Source organism: Scatophagus argus, chromosome 16, assembly GCF_020382885.2.
Source record: "Scatophagus argus isolate fScaArg1 chromosome 16, fScaArg1.pri, whole genome shotgun sequence".
Lineage (NCBI taxonomy): Eukaryota > Metazoa > Chordata > Actinopteri > Scatophagidae > Scatophagus > Scatophagus argus.
This window is the reverse complement of record NC_058508.1, coordinates 19,733,459-19,759,591: the sequence shown is the minus strand read 5'-3', so window position 1 is coordinate 19,759,591 and position 26,133 is coordinate 19,733,459. Positions and strand designations below refer to the sequence as shown.

Here is a 26,133-nt window from a genome sequence, read left to right as displayed (position 1 = left end):
TTAATTTGATTTGCTGCGTAGCAGTGCATCATATTTTAGGCGCCCCGCGGAGGTTTTCAAAATCTTTCAAAATGTGTCTGAAATATAGTGAAGTAGAAGCGCGAGGAAGCGTAAAATGTACAACCATGTTTTATTTTCATACAGCAACCAAGTAAATGTTTTTCAGTTACTTGACCTTCAGAGTCCAGTCCTATAGGGACTGCTTCGACTCTGCATGTCCATCACTAAATACTCACTAAGAGTCAGTCAGTGCACACAAAAGCCTTTAGGACTCCAGTGTAATAATCTAAAAAAAAGATAAATAACAGGAACCCGTGCTTCAAGAAACATTATACATAATTATAAATGCTTAAAAAGCCATTACATTCACCTCGCGGTTGGAACTGTGAAGTCATCTCAACAAAGGACGCCTTGAGGTGACGTCTCTGTACCTGTACGTGACTGACAGCTTCCACCCACTTCACTCTGCTGGGGTTTTTACCTTCACCGGCCTTAAGCATCGCGCTCTGTCCTCGGTGAATCAACACGACCAGGAGAACAAATCCTCAGGTCACATTACGAAGCCACTGACACGTGTTAGAGACACGGAGAGACGGGAAACCAAGCAAAGCAGCCGTGATCACAGCAAAACCGGACGAGCTACGAGGAAGCAGCAAGTTTTTGTGCTCCGCTTGACTGCGTGTGCGTTAACTTTCTCGTGATCAAATGACACGCTGGTGTTGATTCACGTCCAAACATAAAATAGTAAATGAAAGCTTCTCCGACATCCTTCACAGTGTGCCAGACAGCTGTGGTTTGTCTCTTGATATTTATTCAACAAACAACAGCGTCCCCAACTTTTATCACTCATAGTTATTACATTTACTGCATGTGCTGTTCTTAACATAACCGATGCATCTTTAATATTAGGAAAATAAATTCAGTTCCCAGTAAATGATTCAACTTTTCTAGTCTAACTGTGCAATTCTTATACAAAGTGAATGCAGATAGTGGTAATAATAGTCCTTGACATTTCACCTGTCTTGAAGGAAATCTCGGTCTGGGACGGGTCGGTGTAGCTTTTGGATCCAGTGTGACATGTTTGTGTGCTTACTGTCAGCTCGTGTTTCACATTTGTCCCACCCTGCTGGGTGGCGGGTGGCGGGGTAATCTCTTCAGTGCACAGGACCTCGGGACTTGGAGGGACTACGGCAGCCCGTGAGGTTGCCGTGGAGTCTGTGCATCAGAAACCGGAGGCACTCTGAGCCCTCGGTGACGTGGAGGGCAAAGCATCCCGCGCTCACACTACAGCAGCATCTGAACTGGACAGACGAGGTTATAACGGAGGGAGAAAGAAGTAACAGAGTGGTGGGGAGTACACGGCTGTCCCATCCAAAAAAGGACCAGGCCTTCAGGTGGTGTTGGTGGTTGGTGTTCTAGCTGCCTGGCAGGACAGGGTCGGAAACATGCCTCTGGATATCCTGCATCTCTGTAGAGGTCTCCAGGTGCTCGGGGAGGGAGGGGAAGCGCTGGCTGCCACATAGCAGTCCGGGAGGGTCTTGGGCCTCGGACAGTTGAGGAGGGGCGAGGTCCACAGAAGGCAGGTGTGGGGGGTCGGCCTCGGGCGACATGGACATGGTGTCATCAGAGGCCACGGTGAGATGGATCCCGCTGGATAGGGAGTCCTTGGATTTGTGGTTGAAGTCAGAGTCTGGACTCTGAAGAGACACGAGAGAGAAGAGGGGAAGTACACTCACTAACTGGGTTGCAAAGGGCTGCATGAGAAGACTGAGACCACATAGTAATCATGTAGCCTTCAGCCTGTTAGCTCAGCTACACAGAAAGACTTGAGGGGAACACTTAGCCCGGTTCTGTCCGAAGGTGGCAAAACCCACCAAAAATTAGAGCTGTATGAAACAAATTTGCAAAGGAAAGCATGCCTGAATGCAGCCATGTTTTCTCAACGGCGAAAGTAAGTAAATCGAATCTTCACTTGGCAATTTTGACAGAAAGCACAAAACTACGAGTAATAAGTAATTTCATTATTTCTTAATCTGCTGGATGTTTACTCAAGCAATTGATATGAAATGTTTTTTTCATATCAGTATCAAAGAAATGTCACAATTTTAAAGTGACAGCTTCAAATATTTTGTTTTGATCACTCTTAAACCCAAATGTATGGAGTTCATTATCACATAAAACAGCAGTTATCGTCACAACTGAGAAGACAGAACCAGAGAAAAAAATATTTTGCCAATTAATCCATTAATTTTCTGTATATTAACTCACTGATTACTTGTTCCCGAGTTGGATTTTAATATACACTGTTTCCCACTTAAAGGATTAGTTCTTGCTGAGAATTAGGAGAGAAAACTGACACCAGGCTCAGGTCCATACAGTAAATATGTAGTTAGAGATAACAGCCAGTTAGCTTAGTTCAGCACGCATATCAAACTATTCCTTTAATTTGCATTTGCATCCCAAAACAGACGAGCACAGCACATGAACGGAACAGGACACCTGCAGGAGTGAGGCAGTGCTGTCGATCTGTACCGGCTGGATTGGAGGGACCGTGTGGATTGTGGGTGCTCCTGTGCTGTACAGGCTGGTGGGGTGAGGCGGGTGAGGGCTGGGGGACACAGCACTGTAGGCCGGAGGCACCGGGGCCATCTGCCTCTGGAGGAGCTGCAGGATCACGTTGATGTCAGCCGTCATGCGGGTCTCCAGCCTTGACGGGACAGAGAGAGACCTCAGCAAATGTGGGCCCCCAGGATTGTAAATAAAAAATACACAGCTTGATGTTCTACCTAACGCTTCATATCTTTCATAACATCCTCTGCTTTGTTAAACAAAATGTCCACGAGGTTTCTGTCTCGCTGTCTCATACTCGTACTTACTTACTCATACTCATACAAGCAGTCCGGAGGAAGCACATGGAAGCACATACAAGGTTAGTCTGACCCTTCAGACTTTCTTATCTTAATGTGTCTTTCCTTCCTCCATTGTTTCATCCTTTTCTTTCATGCTCACACACACACACACACACACACACACACACACCCACACACACACACACACACACACACACACACACACACACACACACACACACACACACACACACACACACAGAGGAGCTAGAAGGTAAACATTAGTCATCAGTCAACAGTGATAAAACTAAGCAGTCACAGAGCACTCCCTGTAAGGGGGTATAGCTCAGTGGTAGAGCATTTGACTGCAGATCAAGAGGTCCCCGGTTCAAATCCGGGTGCCCCCTGGTTAACTGTCTTTTCTAGTTGTACATAAAACTCACCGGTTTAACTGGGACTGCAGCAGCTCCAGTCTGGACTCCAGCTCGCTGGGCCGATCCTCAGCGCAGGGCGGAGGGTGGTAACTGGCCCTCGCAGAGGACGATCGTCTCTGACTCTCTGAGAACTGGCTCGCTCTGCGGTCTGGCCAGTAGCCATACAGACCTGACATGTTGATGGGGGCAGCTGCTGCGCAGAAGGAGAAGAATCTTCCTTTACTTTGTGAAGCTCTTAATTTTCGGTCAGTCAGTGAAATCATGCAGTATGTGGGTCAAACAGTCTGTGTTGTAATTAACAGGATTGTTCTAGTTTAAGTATTCAAGTTTTATTATAATTAAAGTATTGCAACAGATGTCACTTTCACTTAGATATCACTCTCACTCTTATTATTAGCTTTGGTTCTGTTTTTTGCTAGTATTGGTAGAGTTGAAATTTTAAATTTTAAATATTTTAAGGCTCTGCTAGACATGTAGGTGAGTCTTTACCTGAGTATGGCGGTCCTCCGAGGTCTACAGGTGGTCCCATCCCAGCTGAGGGTCCACTGTGAGGCAGGAGGTTGACCACTGCTGGGGGGTAGTCTCTGGTGTCACCCCCAGGGAGGTACAGCTCCCCCTTGCTGTGTCCCATGGGCTTCGTCTCCTCGTCACTAGACTGTGAACAGATACTGGGGCTGCTGCAGAGGTCCTCCCAGTGGGACTCTGCCATCGTGCCCCGGTGGTGGTTTGCCATTGGACAGGACTGATCGGGGTAACTGTCTTCGCGGTCCGTACCGTCTATACAGGCAAGGTTGTAGGACAGCCAGAATTAGGCAACATGGAGATTAGAAGGAAGAGAAGCACATGGAAACGCGTTAAGCCTCGTCCGTCACTCACCCGGTCGGTTACGTCGACGCAGAGGGCTTCTCCGATGCCTCGTCCGCCGGTAGCCACATTCAGAGTCCCTGCCCGGGGTTGTCTGGTTTATTCTATCTGCCTGATACATATCAGCTTCAGTAATTCACAAATACAAAGCGGATTTCACGCTTCAAGGATGCACACATTCTGTCCTACATCATCTTGTGTAATAAATCTGTGAAGTTTAAAGTAGCTTTGGGGCCTTTGCCCTTTTTAAACTGAGACTGTGGGTTTACTGAAATCAAAATCTCTCTCCTGCACACAAACAATAAATCCAAACGTCAGCAAAAATAAATCCTTAAATGTAAAAAAGAGGAGCTTTCTGATTTGACCACCTTTAAAATGCACAGTGTGTCTGTTTATTTGGCCTTCTTTTAGTTTGCAAAAGTGAGGAAACTGGATAAAACTGGTTTTCTGAGGCCTTGACACAAAAAATATAAACACCATCACTACCGGGATGCTGTTTATTTGTGTAACGTCGCCCTCTGGAGGCACTCACATCTCTCAGGTTGAAGGTGATCTCCAGGTTGTTCCAGAACATGTCGGAGAAGTCGGGATACATGTCCAGCACTTCCAGCAGGTCTTCTCTCAGGATCTTGTGAAGGTCACAGTAGGTCAAAGCCCTAACGTCAGCGCTGGATTTACCAGGCCTCCCGTACAGACTGATGGACTCACCAAAGATGTCGTTCTTGCCTACAGAAACCGCGGCAAAAGGAAAGACGAGCATGGAAATGGGAATGAGTAAATCAATAGATATCTGACCAAGTGAGCAAAACACTCACAAAAAATAAAATAGTGGGAATAGTTTACTGGCAACATTTTAATGGATGAAACTGATCCAAAACCGATGAAAAAAAAGCATGAGATCCTTTGATACTGATCCTGAAACAGCACTGCTGCTTAGCAAAAAAATGCCCCCTAAAACACAGCTGATAAAGAAATGACCTATGCAGCCTGGATCTGACTGTTGACCCTATTGATGATCAATGCCACAGTGGAATGGAAGTGGAGCTCTGCCCAAACACCTCTGGCAACACAACAAACAGTGAGGAGTGTGTGTGTGTGTGTGGTGGTGTAAAAGGCAGTGACTGAGTCAAGGCTGTTGTTTTGTTTGAATTTGTAGAATTTTAGTGTTTCATGATCAAAAATGTAATTTAACTTGAATTTCTGCAAGTTTTTTCCTGCAATTTTGAGATTTTATCTTTGATTTCAGTTCTTTGTGATATGCGCTGGTCATCATTTTTACAGGTGAAATGATTTGTTGAGTATTTAAAATGGTGCCTGTTAATGAAAATAAGGCAACCCAACTGGGAAAAAAAATGACAAAGTAAGCTGGACTTCCACTGCGGCTTGCAGCTCACCTAGAATGGCTACCACCACATCGTCCCTGAGGATCTCAATAGAGCCCCTGGAAATGAAGTAGACGGCGGTGAGAATGTCGCCGCTGTGGACCAGAGTGTCGCCCGGCGGAGCGTGGGTGGTCTTGAATCGCATGGCCAGAGCCCGCAGGCAGCCTTTGTTGGCACCTCGAAAGGCTTTGCAGTTCTGCAGCAAGCTGCGGTTCAGATGGAGGCAGATGTCAGCCTGCAGACACTCAGGGAAACCCTTTAAAACCTGCAGGGCGACAGAAAGGCAGTGCTGCAAATGTCACTTTTCATTTTTCCTGCACGTATTTGTCCACTATCTTTAAAACCACCAAAAATGGAAAACGCAAAATAAGTAAAAGCAAAAGAAAACCGATGGGTGACAGAAGGAGGCCGATGTGTCAAATTGATTCAGGCGAGGCACAAAGGACAGCAGCTCCAAGTCATTATCTGTTCTCACATTGAATTGGCAGGCACTAATGCTGCTCTCTGGTGCCGCTGGCAGCCCAAGCAGCAATATGATGCACATCATCACTGATAAAGTAATCCCCACCACATTGCAGGCTTAGTGGAAACACTGAAGTGCATTTGCATGGGAAGGGGGCACCCAGAGTTGAACTGGGGACCTCTTGATCTGCAGTCAAATGCTCTACCACTGAGCTATACCCCCACTGACCAGGAAACCCCTGCAAGCCAAAAACTGGTCGGAGTGAAAGAAAGAAAAAAAGAAAAAAGAAAGAAGGAGGCAAGTTGTGGCACTAAATTTAAAAAAATTCTCTTCTCTAACAGCAAATTCACTGGCAATGCAGGACAGAAAACCTGTCTTTGTGTTCGTTTAGGTCTAAGATTACGTGAAAGTTCAGTGTGGGGAAACTGGGTCACTGCAGCGGCAAAGAACAAGTCAAATAACCCATGTAGGTCAAACACAGCATATTAATGGCACGGTAATGCTGCAAATGATGACAACAACAGGATATATATATATAAAATGACAACCAGGGAAAGAAAGTGTGCTAAGACCTGCTGGTATAAGCTATGAGTTTGTAAGGGCCTGGCATCATTTAAACATGTTCTTTCAACAAGAGATTTCAAGAATATGCACAATAAATGCAAATATAGTTTAAACATGTTTGTACTTTACATGCTGAGAGGTTTGACAGAAGCTACTTTTCTCCATGCTTCCCCTGACTGAGCGGTTGTGGTTTGGGATTATGTAGACAAAGAAAACACAAAGGTCGAAAAGGGGGCACCCAGAGTTGAACTGGGGACCTCTTGATCTGCAGTCAAATGCTCTGCCACTGAGCTATACCCCCACAGGCAAACAGCTGCAGAACCAACACCCTCAGTTGCAATTAAACTATTTGTGTAGAAGTGTGCACCAACAGCTCTGTCTTTGTAAACATCCACTTTCTAACAACGTGAACGCGTGACTTACAGCGTTCATGTCGATGCCATTGGTGTAGGACCAGGCATGCTGGAAGTACTCCTCCAGCCTCTGTCGCAGGCCTCCTGGGATCTGATGGAAGCGGATGAACTCCTTGACCCGCAGCATCTGGGTGTGGTAACGGGCCGTGCCTGAGTACAGTCTCTGAATGATGGCCGACACGTTGCCAAAGATGCTGGCATACATCAGAGCTGCGCAGGGCAGAAAACAGAAATACCTGGTGTTTTAGGAACTGCTGATGCCAAAAGTTAATAGCACAAGTTAATCTTCTCAACACGGGCAACAGCATGCAATTTGAACAGATTTTTGTGTATTAAATCAAAGCTGTTTGGCAACGTGCTGATGTTACTTTTATAAAATGGATGCATTTTTTTGAAGATCGTTAAAACACAATATTGAACATTTTGGAATCAAGACAGTTTTTCAGACACAATCTGTCACACTTGCTGTAGACTGCTAAGTCAGATTGCCAGTGCTTCAGAGCAGTATGAGTGTTTAATAAAATAACATAAAATAAAACAACTGATACTGGCTGGTTGTGGTTATGGTAGGTTATCATCAACATCATCATTAAAAAAAAATTTAAATGAAGTCCTTTAAACCTGCTTGCTTTCAAAAATATACTTTTTCATTTATTTAACCGTCTTTTGTTTCATTTCGTTTATATTTTAAGACTGAATCCACAACACTGGATCTTAACTTGTGATCAAATTCAGCATGCCTTTAAGAGGGGTGTCCCATTCTTTCCCTCCATGACAAACATATAAGTGCTGTGGCAAACTCAATATGTTTGTATTTTACACATGAAAATACTAAAAAAGTATTGGTTATTCCAATCGGGATTCAGAACCTTGGTGAGCAAGGTTTTCACACTGATTCTGTGTCTTCCTCTTGCATATGCAGACACACAGTGACTGCAGTCACTTTAAAGGTACTTCAGGTTCACTCCAGTTCTACTCACAGCCAATGAGCATGACACAGATGGAGAAGATCTTCTCCGGGTTGGTGTTCGGTGAAACGTTCCCAAAACCCACGCTGGTCAGGCTGCTGAAGGTGAAGTACAGGGCTGTAACGTATTTGTCCTTGATGGAGGGCCCAGATTCTGCGTCACTGTCGTTGTACTGTTTACCGATCTGGTCGGCCAGATTGTCCAGCCAGCCGATCTTCATGCCTCCGACGCGTGCAGAGCCAGTGCGCTCCACGTTGCCGATGGCGTACCAGATGCAGGCCAGCCAATGAGCGATGAGGGCAAAGGTGCACATGAGGAGGAAAAGGACGGCGGCTCCATACTCTGAGTAACGGTCCAGCTTTCTGGCCACGCGCACCAACCTCAGCAGTCTGGCTGTTTTCAGCAATCCAATCAGAGTAGTTGTCTGAGGCTGGTGGAAAGAGAGTGGACTTCAAACCGGTGACACAGGCTGACATTTATTTTGAAACATAAATTAAAGGTTTGATCACGCAAGGACTTCAAATGCAAAACATAAAAGCACCAATAAAAATATTCATCAGAATAAAGTGAACTTAAACAGAATCTGACACACAATCCCCCCCACACCCCACCTCTAACATCTTACAGTGTTGGAAGCTCACTTTAGTCGATTAAAGCCAAGATTTACAGACACTGAAAATGGTTTCACTCTCTCAAAACTCTGAACGTTGCTATCATCTGTTCAAGGTAGCTGTAATTCAATGACCAGTTTGAGTCGATGGTATAGAGGAAACTGGATTTGTCTTCTTCCAGTTTTCCAATCCAAACAGTGCTGAAGTGTTGGCAAGGTAGCATAGATCCCACTTGAAATGATTCAAGGATGTTTGCTGCTCACTACTTATCCAGCCTCTGCTCCTGTAGCTTCTCTAACTCTCAAGGGTGTGGAGTTTCTTTCACTGGTCTTTCTGAAAAGCTGGAAACAGATTAATTGGGTTTTCTGTCCTGTAATTTTACCTTACCATAAAATTAAACAATTTGTCTCTTTTGCCTGGATTTGATTAGCTTGGTGTACGTCCCCTGAAGATACCAACAACCTGCTGAATACCTTCAGACATTTTTCACAGCAGACATGTTGAGGCTGGAAAACAGAGGTGTAGCTAATAATACGACTAATAGCTGCCCCACCCTCTTTCCCCATCCTTCTCACCTCCTCTGACCCGGAGCGGAATATGAGCAAATCGAAGGGGATGGCAGCCACAATGTCGATGAGGAACCAGCCCTTGAAGTAGTGCTGCGCGATACGTCCCGGGTGGCTGACCACCTCGTCGTTGTGGTTGACGTAGGTGGTCCTGAAGTTGATGAGGATGTCCACGATGAACATGACGTCCACCACCAGGTCCACCACATTGAGAGGGTTGCAGGTGTAGCCGCAGGTTCTCCTCCGCTGTTCCTCCACCTCATTGAGAAGGAAGGCGGCTGAGTACGGTGTGAAGATGGCGGTGTAGATGACCAGCAGCAGGATGACCCAATCCCATACCGCTTTGAAGGGGCTATAGTGAAGGATGGTCCACTTGTGGATGCGTGGGGCCTGGAGCTTGTACTCTGGCAGCACGTCAGCACCGAGGGACAACACCTGAGGAGGGAGGGACAGGATGGTGAGAATGATGGAGGAAGGATGGGAAGGAAAGGATCCATAACCAGAGGGAAGGAGTCGACTGAAAACAAGTTGTGTGAATTTTAAACAGGAATAAAAACGTTTTGGGGAGATTTGTCCATGTGTTCATTTTTCTTTGCTTAAGACAAAAAACGTGGAAAGTGCACATTACTCACACGTTAACAAACACTATAACAAGGAAGAGCTGGACATAAAAATTATCCAAGAGGATAAAAGACACGTTGCAACACAAAGCTGAGACTTTTAGTTATTGGTCTGTAGGTTAAAAAATTTTAATTAGCATTATCAGTTTCATTAAATATAACTTTCATGGTCATGTTTAGGCATTCAGGAGTTGATGGAAAACATGGAAGATACTGCAATTTGTAATGTTTTAAAATAATATGTTGTCATTGTCCCTATTTTATATTAAATCACCAAGTAAGAAAAAAAAACAGCCCTGAGCAATTTGTATTACTGGCTAACTTTCACTTCACATTCACAAATCTAAAGCAGACGTAATTCATTACTGACCAGTTACTGGGAGGAAAGAAAATACCAAAAACTGCACAGTGCATTACAGAGACAGTGCAGCTGAAGAATGAATGCAGCGCTCTGTAGTGTGTTTAACTCTACACTCGAATTCTGCATCATAATAAAAGCCTGGTAGTAAAATAGCTTCAGGCTATTGGAAGTAGGAAGTTAGATTAGTTAGATTAATTACAGATTAGCAGACAACATCCCTGAAAAGTAAAGCATCATGAGACACAGCCTTCCCCTCTCAGTGTAAAGATATAGAAATAAATAAAACAAATGACAAACCAAACATGAGAAAGAAAGGTGCTGTTCCCAACAAAAATCGTGCCGTCACTTCAAGTCAGGCAGCGAAAATATTCTGACGTGTATGCATAAGTTAGAGACTGCAGCACACGCTGTGAATTAATTCTCATTTGTAGACACTCTTAACGTCAAAGCCAATCAGATTTCAGTGCATAATGTTCTGTGCCCGAAGCGAAAACAGAAACAAAAGGCCAATTTACAAACCGCCGTCCAGCGTTACCACCACTCCCTGACTGCTTTGTCTAACAGCATTAAGAGGAAGACCAACAGTTAACAGTGAATGAGTCAGTAAGGCGATGAGTGTTAAGCTCCCACTGACCGGAACGACAATCAGAGCCTCCGTGTCCAGACTGTCATCCTGGTGTTGACCGGAGCAGCAGAGACGGGGGCTCCTCCAGACCCTCTGCAGTCCTACCTGCCTGCTGTGTAGTCTCTCTTGCATCACTCTTGCAGAAAAAGCACACACCTATGCAGAAACCCCGAACTCAGCTCAAACAGAGGCGCCGTCCTCTCTTCACGGTCACATCACTGAGTGCTGTTTTCAAAGAGCCCAACTGCAGCCTCACCTGCCTCTGAAGCTCAGTGTGATCCCCATTTTAACAAGACCACGTGACCCCTCCTGCCTGCATCCTGCTCAATTGGGGACCACGATAAAGTGCAGTGATTGATTGGGCGCCACGCAGAGGAGTGATTTTTGTTAATTCTGCTTAACTGACTGACTCTGTGTTGGCCGACTGAACAGTCAGTGCTGCTGTGAGGTGATGCTCTTCTCTAACAAACTGTGTGTTTCTGATGCCCCCTTTGCTGACCTCCATATCTACACTAAATCACTGGCACAAAAAAAGTCCTACTGCATCGTTGTCTTTCCATCTGCTCACAAACCCTCCAGTGGTCAGACCCTCATTTGTGTTTTAGTTTGCATAATTTACCAGGACAAAAAGAAGCCGGACTTGTATGACGAGTAGCTGCAGTGTCTCTACGACCAAATGCTCAGGCAAAAACCGCTTTTCCCTCATGCTGCTTTGTTCCATTTTCCCAGCAAACACAGACCAGAAATAGTCAAATTAAATTGCTTCTCAAGGACAAAGTATTACATCAAAACGTTACTAAGTGCATTCGTGGCCATATATGGTAAAAAAAACACAAGCTGGGCAGGGAAAAAAAGAAGTTAGGTCTTCACGAGGAATAACCAAGGTTTGTGTAGTTGCCTTTCATAACAAAAAGGGATGTTGGCTTCTGCTTGTTCTCCATAAATCTGCTTTTTTATGACCAGGTTTTGGGAACAAGGCCGAGGTGGGATTCATTGATTTCCACCAACACGGCAAACTGCGGCACTCCTTTGTGTGTCAGGAAGTGACCGCAGGAGCCAACAGATGTGAAGAGACAACACAGTAATGAGAATGTAAACACATGAGCAGAAGTTCACTCATCCAAGAAATGCTAAGTTATTGATGTCGTCCGCTCTGTTTCATAATGACGACCGGGGAGCAACCGCCACCGCCAGTTTGCACGCAACACGCCGCTCTGGCTTTGTGATGAACGCAGCAAGCGTCCACTGATCATGCGTTTTTGTGCATATTAGACTGAAAAGACAGTTGAGGTGTGAAGCAAGAGGGAGGCTTGCTGACTGAACAGGTTATAAATCAGGCATTAAAAATAGAAAGTACTGCTTGAATACTAAACATTCACCAGCATGAAACTGCAGACGTGAATGTAGTTTATCTGCCATGAAAATAAAACAAACAAACAAACAAACAAAAAAAAAAAAAATCATACCTCTGACCTATAAATAAACGTGCAAGGTTCAAAATCACTTTCAACCATAATTCCATCCATAGAGAACTTCAGTAAACATTAAATTCAACTTTCCAGCCACTGTATCCTCTGTAGGTGGTTTACTCCAAACACTCTAAGCCTAAACACAACACATCTGTCTGTGCGTAAAAAAGCCTGCAGTAAAACTGAAGCAGAAGCAACTCAAATGCAAAATGAAATACGCCGACAGGAGACTGACAGGACCTCGACACGGCAAGGTGACACCAGCACTGGCTTAACGTGGACGTTGCACACCTGCGGAGCCACAGCAGGAAGGGTGAGGCTGAGGATGAAGACAGAGACAGGGAGGAAGAGGAGGAGGAAAGGGTACAACAGCTGCAAACCAAGATGGAAGATCAGGCTGAGATACTCACAGGCTGCAGTTTATGCTTGAAGCTCATGCTGAACTGCACCACCACAACAGCAGCTAAAGGTGAACAGCGGGAGACTAAGACGAAGAGACAACGAGAGAGAGAGAGAGGGAGAAGGCAACCTCTGTCCATCCGGCTGTGTCTCCCTCCCTCCCGCTCCCTCGCTCATCCTCCCTGTCTGTAGTCCAGCCCTCACAGCGGGATCCTCTTTCAAACATTAAAATTGATCCCGTGGCTCGTGGCGCTATGAGTGGCAGCACCCGCCTCCTTCTCTGCTGCTCAACAGGCAGTAACTGTCAAAGTCAAAGCAGGTCCTGCTTGACATGACACTTTTAATTGTACTTTTGAGCTTTCCTTTAGCAGCCTACTGCACATCCCTCACTGCTAGTGAACCTCTGTATTTACATGCAGTGTGACAGCCATGGCTTTTTATTTTGTGTTTGTATTTATATTTTGTTTTTATTTGCACAGTCCTTTTCATTGTGTTAATGTTGACCTACAATAATCACAGTCAGTCCTCTTTTATAACCCACTGGAAGAGTGCGGAGGTGTCTGTAACTGACCTTCTGTCTGTATTTTCTTAATTTGTTGAGGGCGGAAATGTTTCTGAGAGTCAGCATTTTGGGCCTCAAGAGGAGGCGCTGAGCAGTTTTAGATTATAGGACAGTAGTTTTTTAAATGACACATATTCTGAGGAATATCCGAGGAAAGTTATGGAAACTCCTTGGCTTAATATAACGGACTTGTCAATGAGCACGCTTAGATCAGAATACTTTGTGAATATAAACTTGCATCTGTCCATGCATTATCTGTAACTGCTTATCCTCTGCGGGGTCAAGGAGAGTCTAAACATTTTTAAGATCATGATGCTACATTTCAAAAACAAATATAAAATTAATCATAATCAATTCAAATTGCATCCAGAATCCTCAACAGGCTCCTGCTGTGAGCTGATTCAAAGCCAGGGGGCACCACACAAACACACTTTGGGTTTCCCGAAACACTCACCGAGACACACACACACACACACACACACACTACTAGTTACATACACACACTAGTTACAGTGCGCCAGAGCTGTTTTTTTATAGTTACCAGTCTTTTACAAGCTACAGTGGAATCAATCATGTTACGCAGACAAATCAATATGAACAAAGATCAATGACAACCTTCATTTCCCTTTCTGTAAGGTGCCAATCGAAATCCAATTATAAAGGCATGAGAATGAAAACTTTTATTGTATAACGGAAGCATAAACAAAAGTAAAGACAGCGTAGTATCACAGATTTGGCAAACAACACGACAAATCTTCAAAAAAAAAAAAGACTTTGCATACGGCGTGGATTTGAACCGCTGCTGCAGTTCATTTCCACGAGGCAACACCAACGATTACTGTGACCCAACAGCTGACCTGCAGGGCCTGGCGTCCGTCTGCGACCCACACGACTGTGGAGCCACTGCGAGTCGATTCCAGCTGTTTTAACGGGACAGAAGCTCAAACTGGCACCGGCACGAAGACGGTTAGAGGGGACTGCAGCGTGATTTAGAGGGCAGCCGGAGGTTTGACAGATGAACAAAGCGCCCGCCCGCTGCCCTCCACTTCCATTAGTTTCAGAGGCCAAGGTCATCGATAGCGTCGAGCCGCTCAATAGCCTCACAGCCGTCGCCCTTTTTAGTCGCTTTCATAACTGCGCCTCACCAGAAGCCCAGCCCGCTCTCACAGACAGCTTCACAGACACATCTCCATACATATACACCCGGCGAGTCGCCCTTTTCTCTATGCTGCCTCACTACCAGATACAGCAGACCTCAGGCTGGGAATAAAACACTCCTGCAACCAACACAGTGAGAGCAGCGGTACTGAAAATCACACACATTTTTAAAACAAACAGCTTGTTTGCTACCTTCACAATGAAATAACTAAAACAATACTGGTTTAGCCCATAGTCACGTACTCAAAAATGTGTTTGATTAGTGTTTCGCAACTATCTGCTGTTCTTTCATGTTAGAAGAAGGAGAAGAAGAAGTAGAAGAAGAAGGATAATAAGAAGAAGACAGAGAATAAGATGAAGAAGCAGAAGGAGAAAAAGAAGGAGAAGAAGGAAAAAATAAGGAGAAGAAGAAGAAGAGTACGTACAAGTAGGATCTTGTGACATCGCAGGTAATTTTGAAGCCAGTCATGGCTCAGTAGGCAACTTCCACAGGTGTGATGTGAACACTTAAAGCCTCCAGTGCACATACAATGAGAACGGACTTGTGTTTCACCGTGGAAAAGACACTGATAACAATTAGTGGGAATAATTTTTATAGGACTTAATGAACATCTGAAGGAGAACTTGAAACTTCGACGTCCACTGAAAATCTTAAGAAATTCAGGGTTTGACTCAGAAAACATTCTGTATATCCTATACAAAATATAATCTGTTTTAATGTCCTGCTCCAACAAGTAAGACCAAAACTTGAGATTCATAAATCGCCTCTGGAAAGTTCCTTCGTGTTGTGTTGTCTGATTTGCACTGAAAGCAGCACATCTCAGCCCCTTGCTTTTACACAAAAACAGATTTAAAGACAAAGGCCTGGACTAAATTGTCTTTGAACAGGAGACACATCAGAGACAGATAGCTGTAATAACAGTTTTCTACCTTCCAGCAAAGAGTACGAAGCACCCTGTCCAGCAGCAGATAAACACTATCGCTAACACGCTGGAGGAACGCTCACCTTTTATCCATGCTTGTGCATGACGTCAGCAGAGTCGAGATAACAAGCGACGCCTTTGAGGAGGCCTTCTGTTTGTCCGCTCACTTTTTTCTGAGGGCCTCAGAAGCCACGTTGCTTCTGCATCGTGTACTGCATTGTGTACTGTCAACAGCCGGTTGCAAATTAGCATTAGCAAGACAAGCATTAGCAAGAAATAGCCATGCAAGACTATTGCCTCTGTGTTGGTGCTGTGCATTTTATCCTTAATGTGTACTGATTATAAAGCATCTGCACCTTGTGTTCAAATGTTTCTGGCAGCTTATGTCAAATTAGCCAAATCATGAATATGGAAACCAGGAAAAACCTGGAAAACTTCAAACCACAAAAGATGTTTTATGGGGCAAATATATCAAAAACCAAATTTGGGGAAAATTGCTTGATTTATCGATTCATCATTCAAGAAGTTGTAATTTGATTGTTCTACTGCTCTGGCTATCCTGCTAAATACCAAACCAACAGCCAAGCAAAGAGGCAAACGGAGTCGAAAACAGCACCTCTTGGTCGGAAAGACAGTAAAGTGACCTCGGCCCCGGCCCCTCAGATAAACTGGGTTAATGGGATGCACTGAGGGAGTCCCACAGTGCCCGACTGCCGGCTCTGTCCCGGACCAAACAGGCAGCTCAGTGACAGTTTGGTTGTGAGTGTGCACATGTGCATTGTAGAGAAATTCACTCAAGTGCTACACTTTTACTTTACTTACATTTTTACCACTTTCTTTTTCTCCACTAAATGTCTGAGGTAAGTCCTGTATTCCCCCGACATTTCTCAAACGGCTTGAGTTATTTTGCAGATTCTGATTTAAAATTCAACTACAGATGAGATTCATTAAACAAATATTATTTCAAAATGTTCATTAAAGTATACTGATACTAGTATTAATTTATATATTTGGGAACACATTTTAACAAGTGTGCTTCACCTTGACAACAAAGTTTTTCTTCCCCCCAGAAGAGATCAGCTTTCAAAACTACTCATAATGATTTCATTACCTCCAACATAATTTACCACTCAGGTGAGTACCATTCTGCAGTAGTTCACAATTTTACTTTCAATATCTGAGTAAAGTTTACTGGTCATAAATATTTACTGTTACTGTTAGCTTAGCTTAGGTTACAGTTAGCTAATTGGCGAGCATTTCCTTGTTTGCACCTCATGTTCTCAATATTACACACATGAAAGTATAAAGCTAATTTGTATACAACCTTGTTCAGCCTAAACTCAAATGAATTGGTGTTCTCATCAAGAATTCCCTATACATCTCACCATAAATTTCACAACCTTTGGATTCTCCCAGAAAAACCATCCTGAGACCTTTAGTCTTCAGTCCACAGGTTGTTAAAGCCAATGGAGGGAACAGGGAACATCTCCAGTTTTAACTTCACATTCTCACATACAGTACCTTTAGGCTGAAATTTTAATTTTACTGGAGTAGTTTTCCACTGTGGCAAAACTGTTGTATGTGAGGTATCAATGTGCCAGAATGCAAGTGAAGACACTGTGGTGTGATAACAGGTGGCTGATGAATGTGCTCTGCTGATGCCATAGATGTCACACCTCAGGTGAGATTATTCCTTCTCACTTTCACCCTGTGACTGCAGATGTCTTCAGCCAGCCAGAAGCGGCAAACATTTACAGACATCTTTGTCTGAAGTGTCTGTGTGCCGAGACAATGACTGGATGTGACAGTGTGAGGAGATCAGCTCGGCCACAGTAACGACCAACAAACTGAAGTCATCAAACAGGAAGGCAGGCGAAGCAACACGACATGACCGATACCGTTTCTGTTCCCGCTGAGTGGTTTGACCAACCTCTGCCAAAACAACTAGCAGCCTCTAAATATGAGCGGGAACTAATTAAATTGCATTATCTTAAAACAAGAGAGAAAGAAAAATAGGATTTGTCATCTCTCTCTCTCTTTTCACCAAGGTGGTAAAGGACTCGTCTCACCTGCGTGACCTGAGTGACCTTCTCTGTGACGTTCTGGGTTCGGTCTTTAATCTTGCTGGGCGCAATGATTTCAATCTCGGTGGGGGAAGGAGGTCTCATCCGGTCCGAGCCAAAGGTGAGAGTAACCTGAGGGATGCGGCTGATGGTCCTGTGTCTCATCAGGTCCGAGTCCGACGTCGAGTTCAGAGCGCTGGGCTTCAGATCTACAGCACATAGCAGCAGCAGCAGCAGCAATTAAGACTCTAGACACTCAGATCCAAATTATGAATGGGAGTGAGATGTGAAACAAAGAAACTAGAACAGAAAAAATGTGGAAACATGTTTGAATGATTTTTAAAATTTGCTAAAACTTTCTTTTGAATCAATGCATGTAAAGAGCGCCCAAGTTTGAAGGTCAAATCATGACAAAATCTTTGAGCAAACGTTTTTAGACACAAAATATTTTTTGTCCATCTGCACTCAACAAGGTAATCAGGACAGACAACATTTCCCCTCGGCCTCCAAGACCCAGATGGACACACAGATATGGTGAAAATGAAAGACAAAATGTGACAGACAGAGTGAGAGAGTGAGAGTAAGACTGGAACAGGTATCCTGCACACACGCAAAAAAAAATCTGATTTCCTCACGAAATATTTCCCCTGAGAGAAGAGAGGGACATATGTGCAGTGATGTGCAATTGTAACACAAGTGGACCACAAACACACACCCACCCACACACACGCGCGCGCGCACACACACACACACACACACACACATTGGCAGAAGGATTGATCAGCGTGTCTCTGCTGGAACAACCGTCGGGCGGCTGCACGTGCTATTATCTCTCTCTATTTTTGTCTTTTTGTGTCTGAGGGAAAAGTGAAGATTCTTCCAGTGAATCGCACTGAGAAATCTGTCACGAGCTGCTTGTAGTTTTGTTGTTTGTACATCATTTTCATTACATCTGATTTTTTCTTATGTGATCAATGTACAATATTGTTCTAAAAAATAGAACGTCTGTGGAAAAAACTCCTTCCTGAATGGCTTGGATTAGCTCGGTTTGGTTTGGCTGCATCCCTGTCCTCCTGTTGTAACATTGAATTTCTAATCTAAACTCCCATATGAAAAGCAAGTACTAGTAATTCAGTATTGTCCTTTGTTGTTTAAACATGTTTGTTCTGCAGGGTCTGCACTGCTCATGGCAGACTGAATAAGTTCAATAATACCAAAATTTGTCACCAGTGTGACCAAAACGATCAAATGGTGTGTATGAAGTTGTTATGATCCAGTGTTATGTTCCTGTTAGAAGTTAACTGAATAAAAACAGAGATATTTTTAATTATGGGCAGACAGTCGGAGACTCACTGCTGTTGGTTCGAGGGTCTCCAGGTCGACTGTTCCACTCTGCCCGCATGCCATCAATGTCGTCCAGCGATGAGGCGCGCCGGAGGCTGCGGACGCTGTCCCGAGAACAGCTCCGAGGTAAGGACCCCCTGGGGAAGGCGATGCCCGGGTCCAGCCGGTCTGTTGTCAGAAGGGAGCGCTGCTTGGTGGAAGGCTGGGCTGCGGGAGAGGGAGGCTCCAGGTCCTGTTCTATGAGAGCTTCTGTCTCAGACTGCATGCAGCTCTCTTTGGATGGTATCCGAAACTCTTTGAGGGGGACTTCCTCGCTGTTTGGCTGTCGGACACAGAGAGCAGGAGGCCATGTCTCGGGCGTTCAAATGAGGAATGAGAAATTTTGTTGTGTCTAAATCAGACAAATCAGACAACACAAAGCAAACCTAAAGCAGAAAAGAAGGCTTTGTTCCTGCCAAAGAGGCAGAGCATGTGCATTTGCCTGACTGGGCCAATTTTAGTTCTGGTGTCAGGTATGGATACTGTCAGGAAACAGTTTCTCACCAGAAGTGATTCATCAGAACAAGAGAGAATTATAAACAGGAGAAGAAGGAATGAACTCTGCAGTGGCAGATTTTTTCCCTTTCATTCTTCCCTTTGGTGTCTTTTGGGTTGAAAAATCAGCGCTAGAAATTCTAACAATTCACAGAACTGCTGTTTGAAGCAGCCAACATGTGAAACTCTGCAGTGCACACTGAATGATTGGAAATTCATATGTGACAAGCCCACACCAAAGAGTTTATTGATGATGATCTAATTATGATCTTATTGTATCAGTAGCTGCAGTCGTGTGTGTGTGTGTGTGTGTGTGTCACCTGCAGATAGTCCACGACCACTCCTTCAAACTGATCTTTGGAGAGTGAAGGCCGTCGCATGGACCGCAGCACCGGCAGCCTCATCTTCAACCTGCGATTCTGACCTGAGTGGGAAAAACTCCAACTTTATCAAACCCCAAAATAAGGTTTGGGAGACATTTTCTCACAGGGCGAAGTCTTTTTGTATTTGTAAAATGTTGGCTGTTCTTAACTTCTACTGACTGGATGCTTTAGTTAATAATTAAAATGCCACCGTTCATCACTATGATGACTTGTGACACACATTATCACTGAAGTAAAATAGTTACATATCAGCATGCTTACTGCATGCATATTCAGACTTCACATGTAACTGCAAAAACACCACATATCTGTTTATCTCATTATCAAAGACTCAGTTTCTCTACACTTGAATGGCAATCGGGCAGGCAAAATATAAGAGAAGTCATTACAGTAAATCCACCCTTGGGCAACTCTCTGCCTGAGGCCTGATTTCTTCAGTGAGCGATCAATCAGCTCCTGGAAGTCGAGGATGAACATGATGACGATGCCTTCCTCGTTTTTAACAGGGATGACGTCCACCAGGCAGGGTCTGCAGGTCCCTTTGGGGACAGAAGGAGGGAGAAAGACAGATTTGAACCAGGGACCTCTTGATCTGCAGTCAAACGGTCTACCGCTGAGATAATCCCCCACACAGTGAATGTCACGGCCATCTCATCTTTTTTTATGAGGCCGCGCTTTTAAGGAAGGTCACGAGGAGGGAAGCCGCGGGAGGGAGAGAGAAGGAAGAAAGAGAGCGAACAAGAGGATCGAGGGGGAGCGACGGAGTTCAAACACCGACAGCTAAAAAAGGCTAAATGAGCAACACGTTCTAACTTCACTCTGCAATCAGTGTGGTCTAAAAATAGAAAAGGGGGGGAAAGAGCAGATCACACACACATACAGAGAGGTCCATACACACACACACACACACACACACACACACACACACACACACACACCAAGTGCCTGCACTCAGTCCAGTTCACACATTCACACTGAGAAAGCGCTGACAGTAATTTAGCCCAGAGGAGAGAGCGGGCGACTTGTTCTGAATCGTATTGTGATCCACTTGTTTGCAGTTTTTTTTCTTCCTGTCTGTTCAGTCTGGGAGCACAGTGGGAAGCAGGAGACAAAACAAATAGATGCTTAGTGGATTTGAGCTGGCATGCTGATAGCATTTCCATGACAACAGCACTCGAGACTGTACGCCCCATGCCCAACTGGCCAAAGTAACAGAGGACATGTGTGTGTGTGTGTGTGTGTGTATATGCAAGTAGACAGTGAATGTATTTGTGGACAAACTGTAATCAGGCCCCGTGTGTTTGCCTGTCGCTTTCACGTGTTTCTGCCTCAGTGCCACCCTGAAAATGACAAACGGATGAGGCAGGAATTAAAAGGTTGCGGGTGACAGAGAACCAAGGAGGCGAAAAGCAGACTTGTGCACAGGACAGCCTGCAGTTTGTGGCAGCAAACGAGGAAAAGAATGAGCCAACGGTCGGTAAAATGCCACCATATGAATCACAGATTTAAAAGTTTAAAGGTCTGCGTTGCTGTGTCATTTCTTTCCTTTTTTTCTAAGTTCCCTTATTACGGTTTTAACATCACCATCTTTAAGTTTCTTCCTTTCTTCTCTCCCCATATGTGATAATTATATTCATTCTTGCAAATGTCTTTTCTAAGAATCAAAGTTTTGCAGAGTGAAAGAAAGCGTGGATTGTTGAGGAGGAAGGGGAGAAGGTATTGAGAATATACAGAGAAACCAACATGGTGAGGCAAACCAGCCTTAAGAGAAGACATATGATGCTGAGCCTGGCTGGCTGGGGTGGCGACTTCGCTGCATGACTTAAAGCCTGATTACAGACACTCTGATTTGGCCACGATGGCTGATTTTCGTGATTATGCAGAGTCTGTAGTGGTCTGTGCAAAACATGGCCACATCACCGTGAATGGTCGCCACTCACGGTGATGGGGGATTTAGATTCTTTTTTTCTCGTCCTGATCGATAGCGTTTCCGTGACTGATACATAAAAAACAAAATCTGGTAAAACCTGAATTGTGGTGTACATCACCTGCTAGACATCAGCACTGTCACTGTGACCATGTTAACTCAACTCTGTGCCTTAGTGCTGACTCAGAGAGCTGCTAGTGTGGCTACAGACTGTTAGACTTATTTATCACAATATGAGCTCCACGTCATTAACTCATAGTGGCCTGATGTTGTTTAGGACAATTTGCTTTGTATTCACCTGCTGCAAACTGAGCTACATAAATCTCCCATCATTCACTTTATCCTCATATAAATTTAAAACTACTTCTAATTTACGTTCTGTTTCTTCACTTTGTGCTATAAACTAAAATATTAGCATTCGCCCACAAGGGTAAACAAGTTATTACCACTTTTACCATTACTCCAGACATTAAGAGCAGCGATTGTTCAGGTGTTTTTAAACGACGCATATGGATGGTTAAGATGACTGTGCGTTCATTACATCAAGCTGCCCAACAGGCCAGATTTAGGCCAGAATGTTCCTCCTCAGGGATCTGAGATTACAAACTGGGTTTTTCCTCCTTGCGTTCCACATTTGCGCTCCTTCCCTGCTGTGTCTTACCTTCCTTAGCGTAATAGAGGATCTCCACCTTGCGCTCCTCAGAGCCAAGTAGGGCCTGTGCCAGCTGGGCCAGCGCGCTCTTCATGGTACCAGGCCCCACCAAGAACTGACAGGTACAGGGCTGCTGCATGATCTCCGCCCTGGCAAAACCAAACATCTGGCAGAAGCCTTCGTTGCAATAGATGATGCCACAGTTCTTCATCTGGGCGTTGGCGATCAGAAACTTGCGATCTGCCAGACAGAAGATGCTTTGTGTCAATCAAATGGGCAATATGTACAAAGTAATGTCAGAGCTGTTAAAACATGCTAACTGAAGGTTTTTTATAAACAATATACACGTCCAAAAGTCCCTGTAGTTCAATGTTTCTATTAAGCAACCCTAATCCTAACCCTACCCTTAGCTGTAAAAACGCCACAATAAACTTAATAGATAATTAGTTGACATATCAATAGTTTAAGGCAAGCTTGAATATTTTACTTTAGCCGCAGTTGCTTGTATTTTGGTCAGTTCATCACAGAGAAAACTCAAGTCGGTTTAGTTTACACAGTTTAACATCACAAACGTTTGGTTTCTTTTATCTGACTGGACTGAGGCTTGTATAAGTCAGAATCTATGACCTTGATCAACTCTGAATTCAGAGTTATCGCCTAACCTTGTTGTGTATTGACAAATACATGCGTTTACTAGATTTTGGGTTGTATAACTTTAGTTTTCAGTTTCAGATAACAGGTAATAAAGAAAGAAATTTAAGTTTAGCTCAGGCTAGCTGTGTCTGTCTCACCAGCTAGCTTAAACTTAATGGTGTAGGTTTTTAGCTTTGTTTTGCAGCCTCTCAAACTTTGCAAAAATTTAGTTATCTAGTGTTCTACCTGAACTTAGATATTTCTGTGGCATAATAGCATCTCAAATGTAAAACAAATGTCAAAAAGTCAGATTCTTCACTCAGTTTTGACAGAAGAGGTACTGACGGCTTCTTAGCTAAAAAGATCAGATGTGACCTACAATTACTTACTCTGTTTAATCTAATAAATATATGCTTAAGGAGACCTACAGGTGTTCAGAAGCTTCTGCATGGCTTTGTAAGTTCACAGCTGAAGTGGAACTAATAAAGTCCACCTCTTCCATGCTGCTAATGCTATTAGCGTCACAATTTGTCCCAGGGGACTGAAGAGGAGCAGGTGTGCACTTTGACACAAGAGCCTCCCTGGCGTCACATCTGCTCTCAGGTAGCTTGTGGGAATTTACAGGTTGTTGACGTCTGTCAGGATTAGCCTGCAAAATTTACCTGACACTTTTTAATTAAACTCTTAATTATGCATGTGATTGCAGTGGGTTTTGATTACTTTTCCACATTCTGTCACTGCTAGATTGTGTTATTGTCAAAGGCCTTCTGATAGATTGTTTCTTTTTTCTTATTTAAGTACAGTCACTTCTTGCTTTTTATGGTTTTGAGTGTGTTTTGATGCGTCAGCTCAATGCAATGCTATTTAGCAGTGGACTGTGACGTGTCTTTCCACCAGCACATGACACTCCTCAGGTGGTCAAACACCAATGTCAGACCTTTTCATGTTGAATATCTCTGAGCCACTCGGCATTCAGTGAAGTGCTCATATACCATCCAGTTCCTGTTATCGATGATTGTAATGTACGTGGCGCCGCTGACGGACGCCATGCCCAAACATTGTCCGACATGACAGTGAATTAGGGCAGTTTTGTTCGAAGGCTGCTAATGGAGGAGTTCAATGAGCTGAATCAAAAGTACATACATATCCCCTGCAACATCGGACTGGACCTTTTATTATCCTGTGGTGGAACTGGGTTAAACAGCTCTCTCTCTGTTTGCTGCCCACTCACATGAACGGAGGGGACTCTTCTCTCACTCCCTCTCTTTTAAGTAAATGGGTGAGCTCCTCTGGCGGAAAGCACATCCTGTCCGAAGTCATTATCTGGGACTCAAAGCGGAAGCGCTGATCGTCACACCGTTGCTAAGCAGCGCCGCTATGGCACGTGCGCTCACCTGGCCGTGCGCGCACATGCGGCTGCACGTGCACACGCGCACACGCACAGAAAAGAGGCACAAAGCTTTTGTAAAGGAGCTCCATAGGTTAACGCATTAGCGGGCCCAGATTTAATCAGACTAAAACTCATTCAGAGTTGTCAGCAATCAAGTACGGTATTTCTCCATATTTCTCCAGTATGTGGTCAGTCTAACACGTGAGGAGAAGTCGGCAAGGAGGAAAGGAAAAGGAACAAAATGATTTAAAAGGTAGACTGAAAATTATTGAATTATAAATTATCATTTGTAGTGTGCTTAAAGAAGAAATTATATAAATAAAACATTGTTGAATCAATATGTGATGTACAAAATTTGAATTTAGGGTAAAATGGAGGTGAAAGTGAATCACACTACATCAAACACAACACCCACAGGCCTTAACAGCTGCAAGACTTTTTCTTTTTCTTTCAAAATACGTGAGAACTGGTCCGTCTTTGCTGCTGGTGGAACATGCGAGCTAATGGAACATAATGTAAGACAAACACACACATGCAGGTGCAGTAACCCCAAAACATAAAAGAAGCAGCGTGGGGATGTCAACGTCACTGATCCAGATCAGATAAGATGTTTCAGCCTGTCAGTCTGCCACCTGTTCAGGCACTGAAAGAGTCTAAATACCCTTGAACACAATAAAACTGACAACAGAATAAAGGACACACGATGAGGCCGATGCTGTAGCCTATTTGACAGAAACAGAAATACAACCCCCCCCCCCCCCACAATTTTCATTTCTGAAATGATAATATAATATCATAACAACCCTGTCGTAAATATCTATGTTGGAACACTAGTCTAACTGATGAAGAGCAAAAGCTGTCAGAAATCCTTATTTAAACCTTCTTTCAATACAGTATGTGGCTGATGGGGGGGGCAACATGTATTCTAGTTAAACACTTTCTCTGCTGTTTTATATACTGTATATATATAAACATTTTACCTACGTCACATCATTCAGCGTTTTGTTGTTTCATAATCACTATCTGTCCGGGGTGTCCGCACTTTGACAGCATCACATGGTCACAACTTAACTCATTTCATGCGCACTTACTTTGCTCGTCGAATTTCCTGATGATTGTGTCCAGGTAGGTGTTCTGGAGCGCAACATGACCGCGTCTCACAGGCATTTTGGCGCTGACAGAAAACACTTCTCCGACACATGAACCTTACTCGTTATTTGTTAAAATAAATATAAATGTAACAGAGAAGTGATGTGATGCCACCCCTCGAAGGCAAAAAATAAATAAATGAATAAATTAAAAAATCTTCTTCCACTTGGAAATCGAGCGTCAACAGCAGCTTTTGCTTTCTTCTCGGAGGCTGATGGTGAGGGATGAAGCGCTGGAGAATGATGGAGAGGAGGGCTGGTTGCCAGGGCGATAGCAGATGCAGGATGTTGCACGCTGAAATAACGTGGAGGAAATAAAAAGTAATCTAGGATGCTGAAAAAGCCATTTGCAACAATACTTCACTTAAAAAAAAAAAAATCAAAACAAACAGTGCATAAACCGGTTTCCCACCATCAGGTGTCCTCTGCTCAGTGGACGGAGCCTGATTTTGGGGAGATGAAGTTGGGAAGAAAAGCTGCAGAGCGCAGGATCGCTCTGTGTGTTTTATAATGGCAGCTTCCTCCCTCAAGTTTGAGCTCAGCACGATAAAGACGACGGAGAAGAAGCTCCTGTTAACCACGTCCCCCCGGAACCAACGCTCCCCCGCCGCCCTCAGGCTTGACAAGAGCGTCTGTCAGCGGTGTCAAGTCAGGCCGAGGTAACCAGGGAAAGAACGGAAATAAAGTGTGATGCACTTTCAAAATAAAGACAAAGGATTTCTCTATTTTTCTCCTGACAAAAAGCAGGAGGAATAAAGGGAAGTTAGGATGAAGTTGGTTTCGAGATCTTTCCAAGGTGGCAGGCACAAGCTGAGTGAATATGTCATG

The 26,133-nt window shown here is 44.1% G+C and overlaps 1 protein-coding gene and 3 non-coding genes across 10 annotated transcripts; 1 reads left to right on the top strand and 3 right to left on the bottom strand.

Annotated features, from left to right (window-relative positions):
* Nucleotides 1-110: 110 nt before the first annotated feature.
* On the bottom strand, nucleotides 111-25,943 carry kcnh6a (potassium voltage-gated channel, subfamily H (eag-related), member 6a). Of its 7 annotated transcripts, XM_046415655.1 has the most exons (17): nucleotides 25,718-25,942; nucleotides 25,249-25,600; nucleotides 22,144-22,374; nucleotides 19,945-20,094; nucleotides 19,493-19,596; nucleotides 18,648-18,960; nucleotides 17,301-17,503; nucleotides 9,124-9,549; nucleotides 7,950-8,367; nucleotides 6,980-7,179; nucleotides 5,542-5,794; nucleotides 4,680-4,873; nucleotides 4,160-4,259; nucleotides 3,773-4,060; nucleotides 3,293-3,476; nucleotides 2,500-2,707; nucleotides 111-1,697 (listed from the first exon to the last, which is right to left on the bottom strand). In XM_046415655.1, exons 2-17 carry the CDS (start codon nucleotides 25,322-25,324, stop codon nucleotides 1,416-1,418), a joined length of 3,630 nt encoding a protein of 1,209 aa, XP_046271611.1. In that variant the 5' UTR covers nucleotides 25,325-25,600; nucleotides 25,718-25,942; the 3' UTR covers nucleotides 111-1,415. The 7 variants fall into 7 exon arrangements, with proteins under 7 accessions (XP_046271611.1, XP_046271614.1, XP_046271610.1 ...); XM_046415658.1 differs by having other exon boundaries at nucleotides 2,533-2,707; nucleotides 25,249-25,943; XM_046415654.1 differs by having other exon boundaries at nucleotides 25,249-25,942.
* On the top strand, nucleotides 3,185-3,256 carry trnac-gca. Its single transcript has one exon. It is a non-coding gene; the product is annotated as a tRNA-Cys (tRNA).
* trnac-gca lies at nucleotides 6,143-6,214 on the bottom strand. The gene has a single exon. It is a non-coding gene; the product is annotated as a tRNA-Cys (tRNA).
* On the bottom strand, nucleotides 6,786-6,857 carry trnac-gca. Its single transcript has one exon. It is a non-coding gene; the product is annotated as a tRNA-Cys (tRNA).
* Nucleotides 25,944-26,133: the final 190 nt, after the last annotated feature.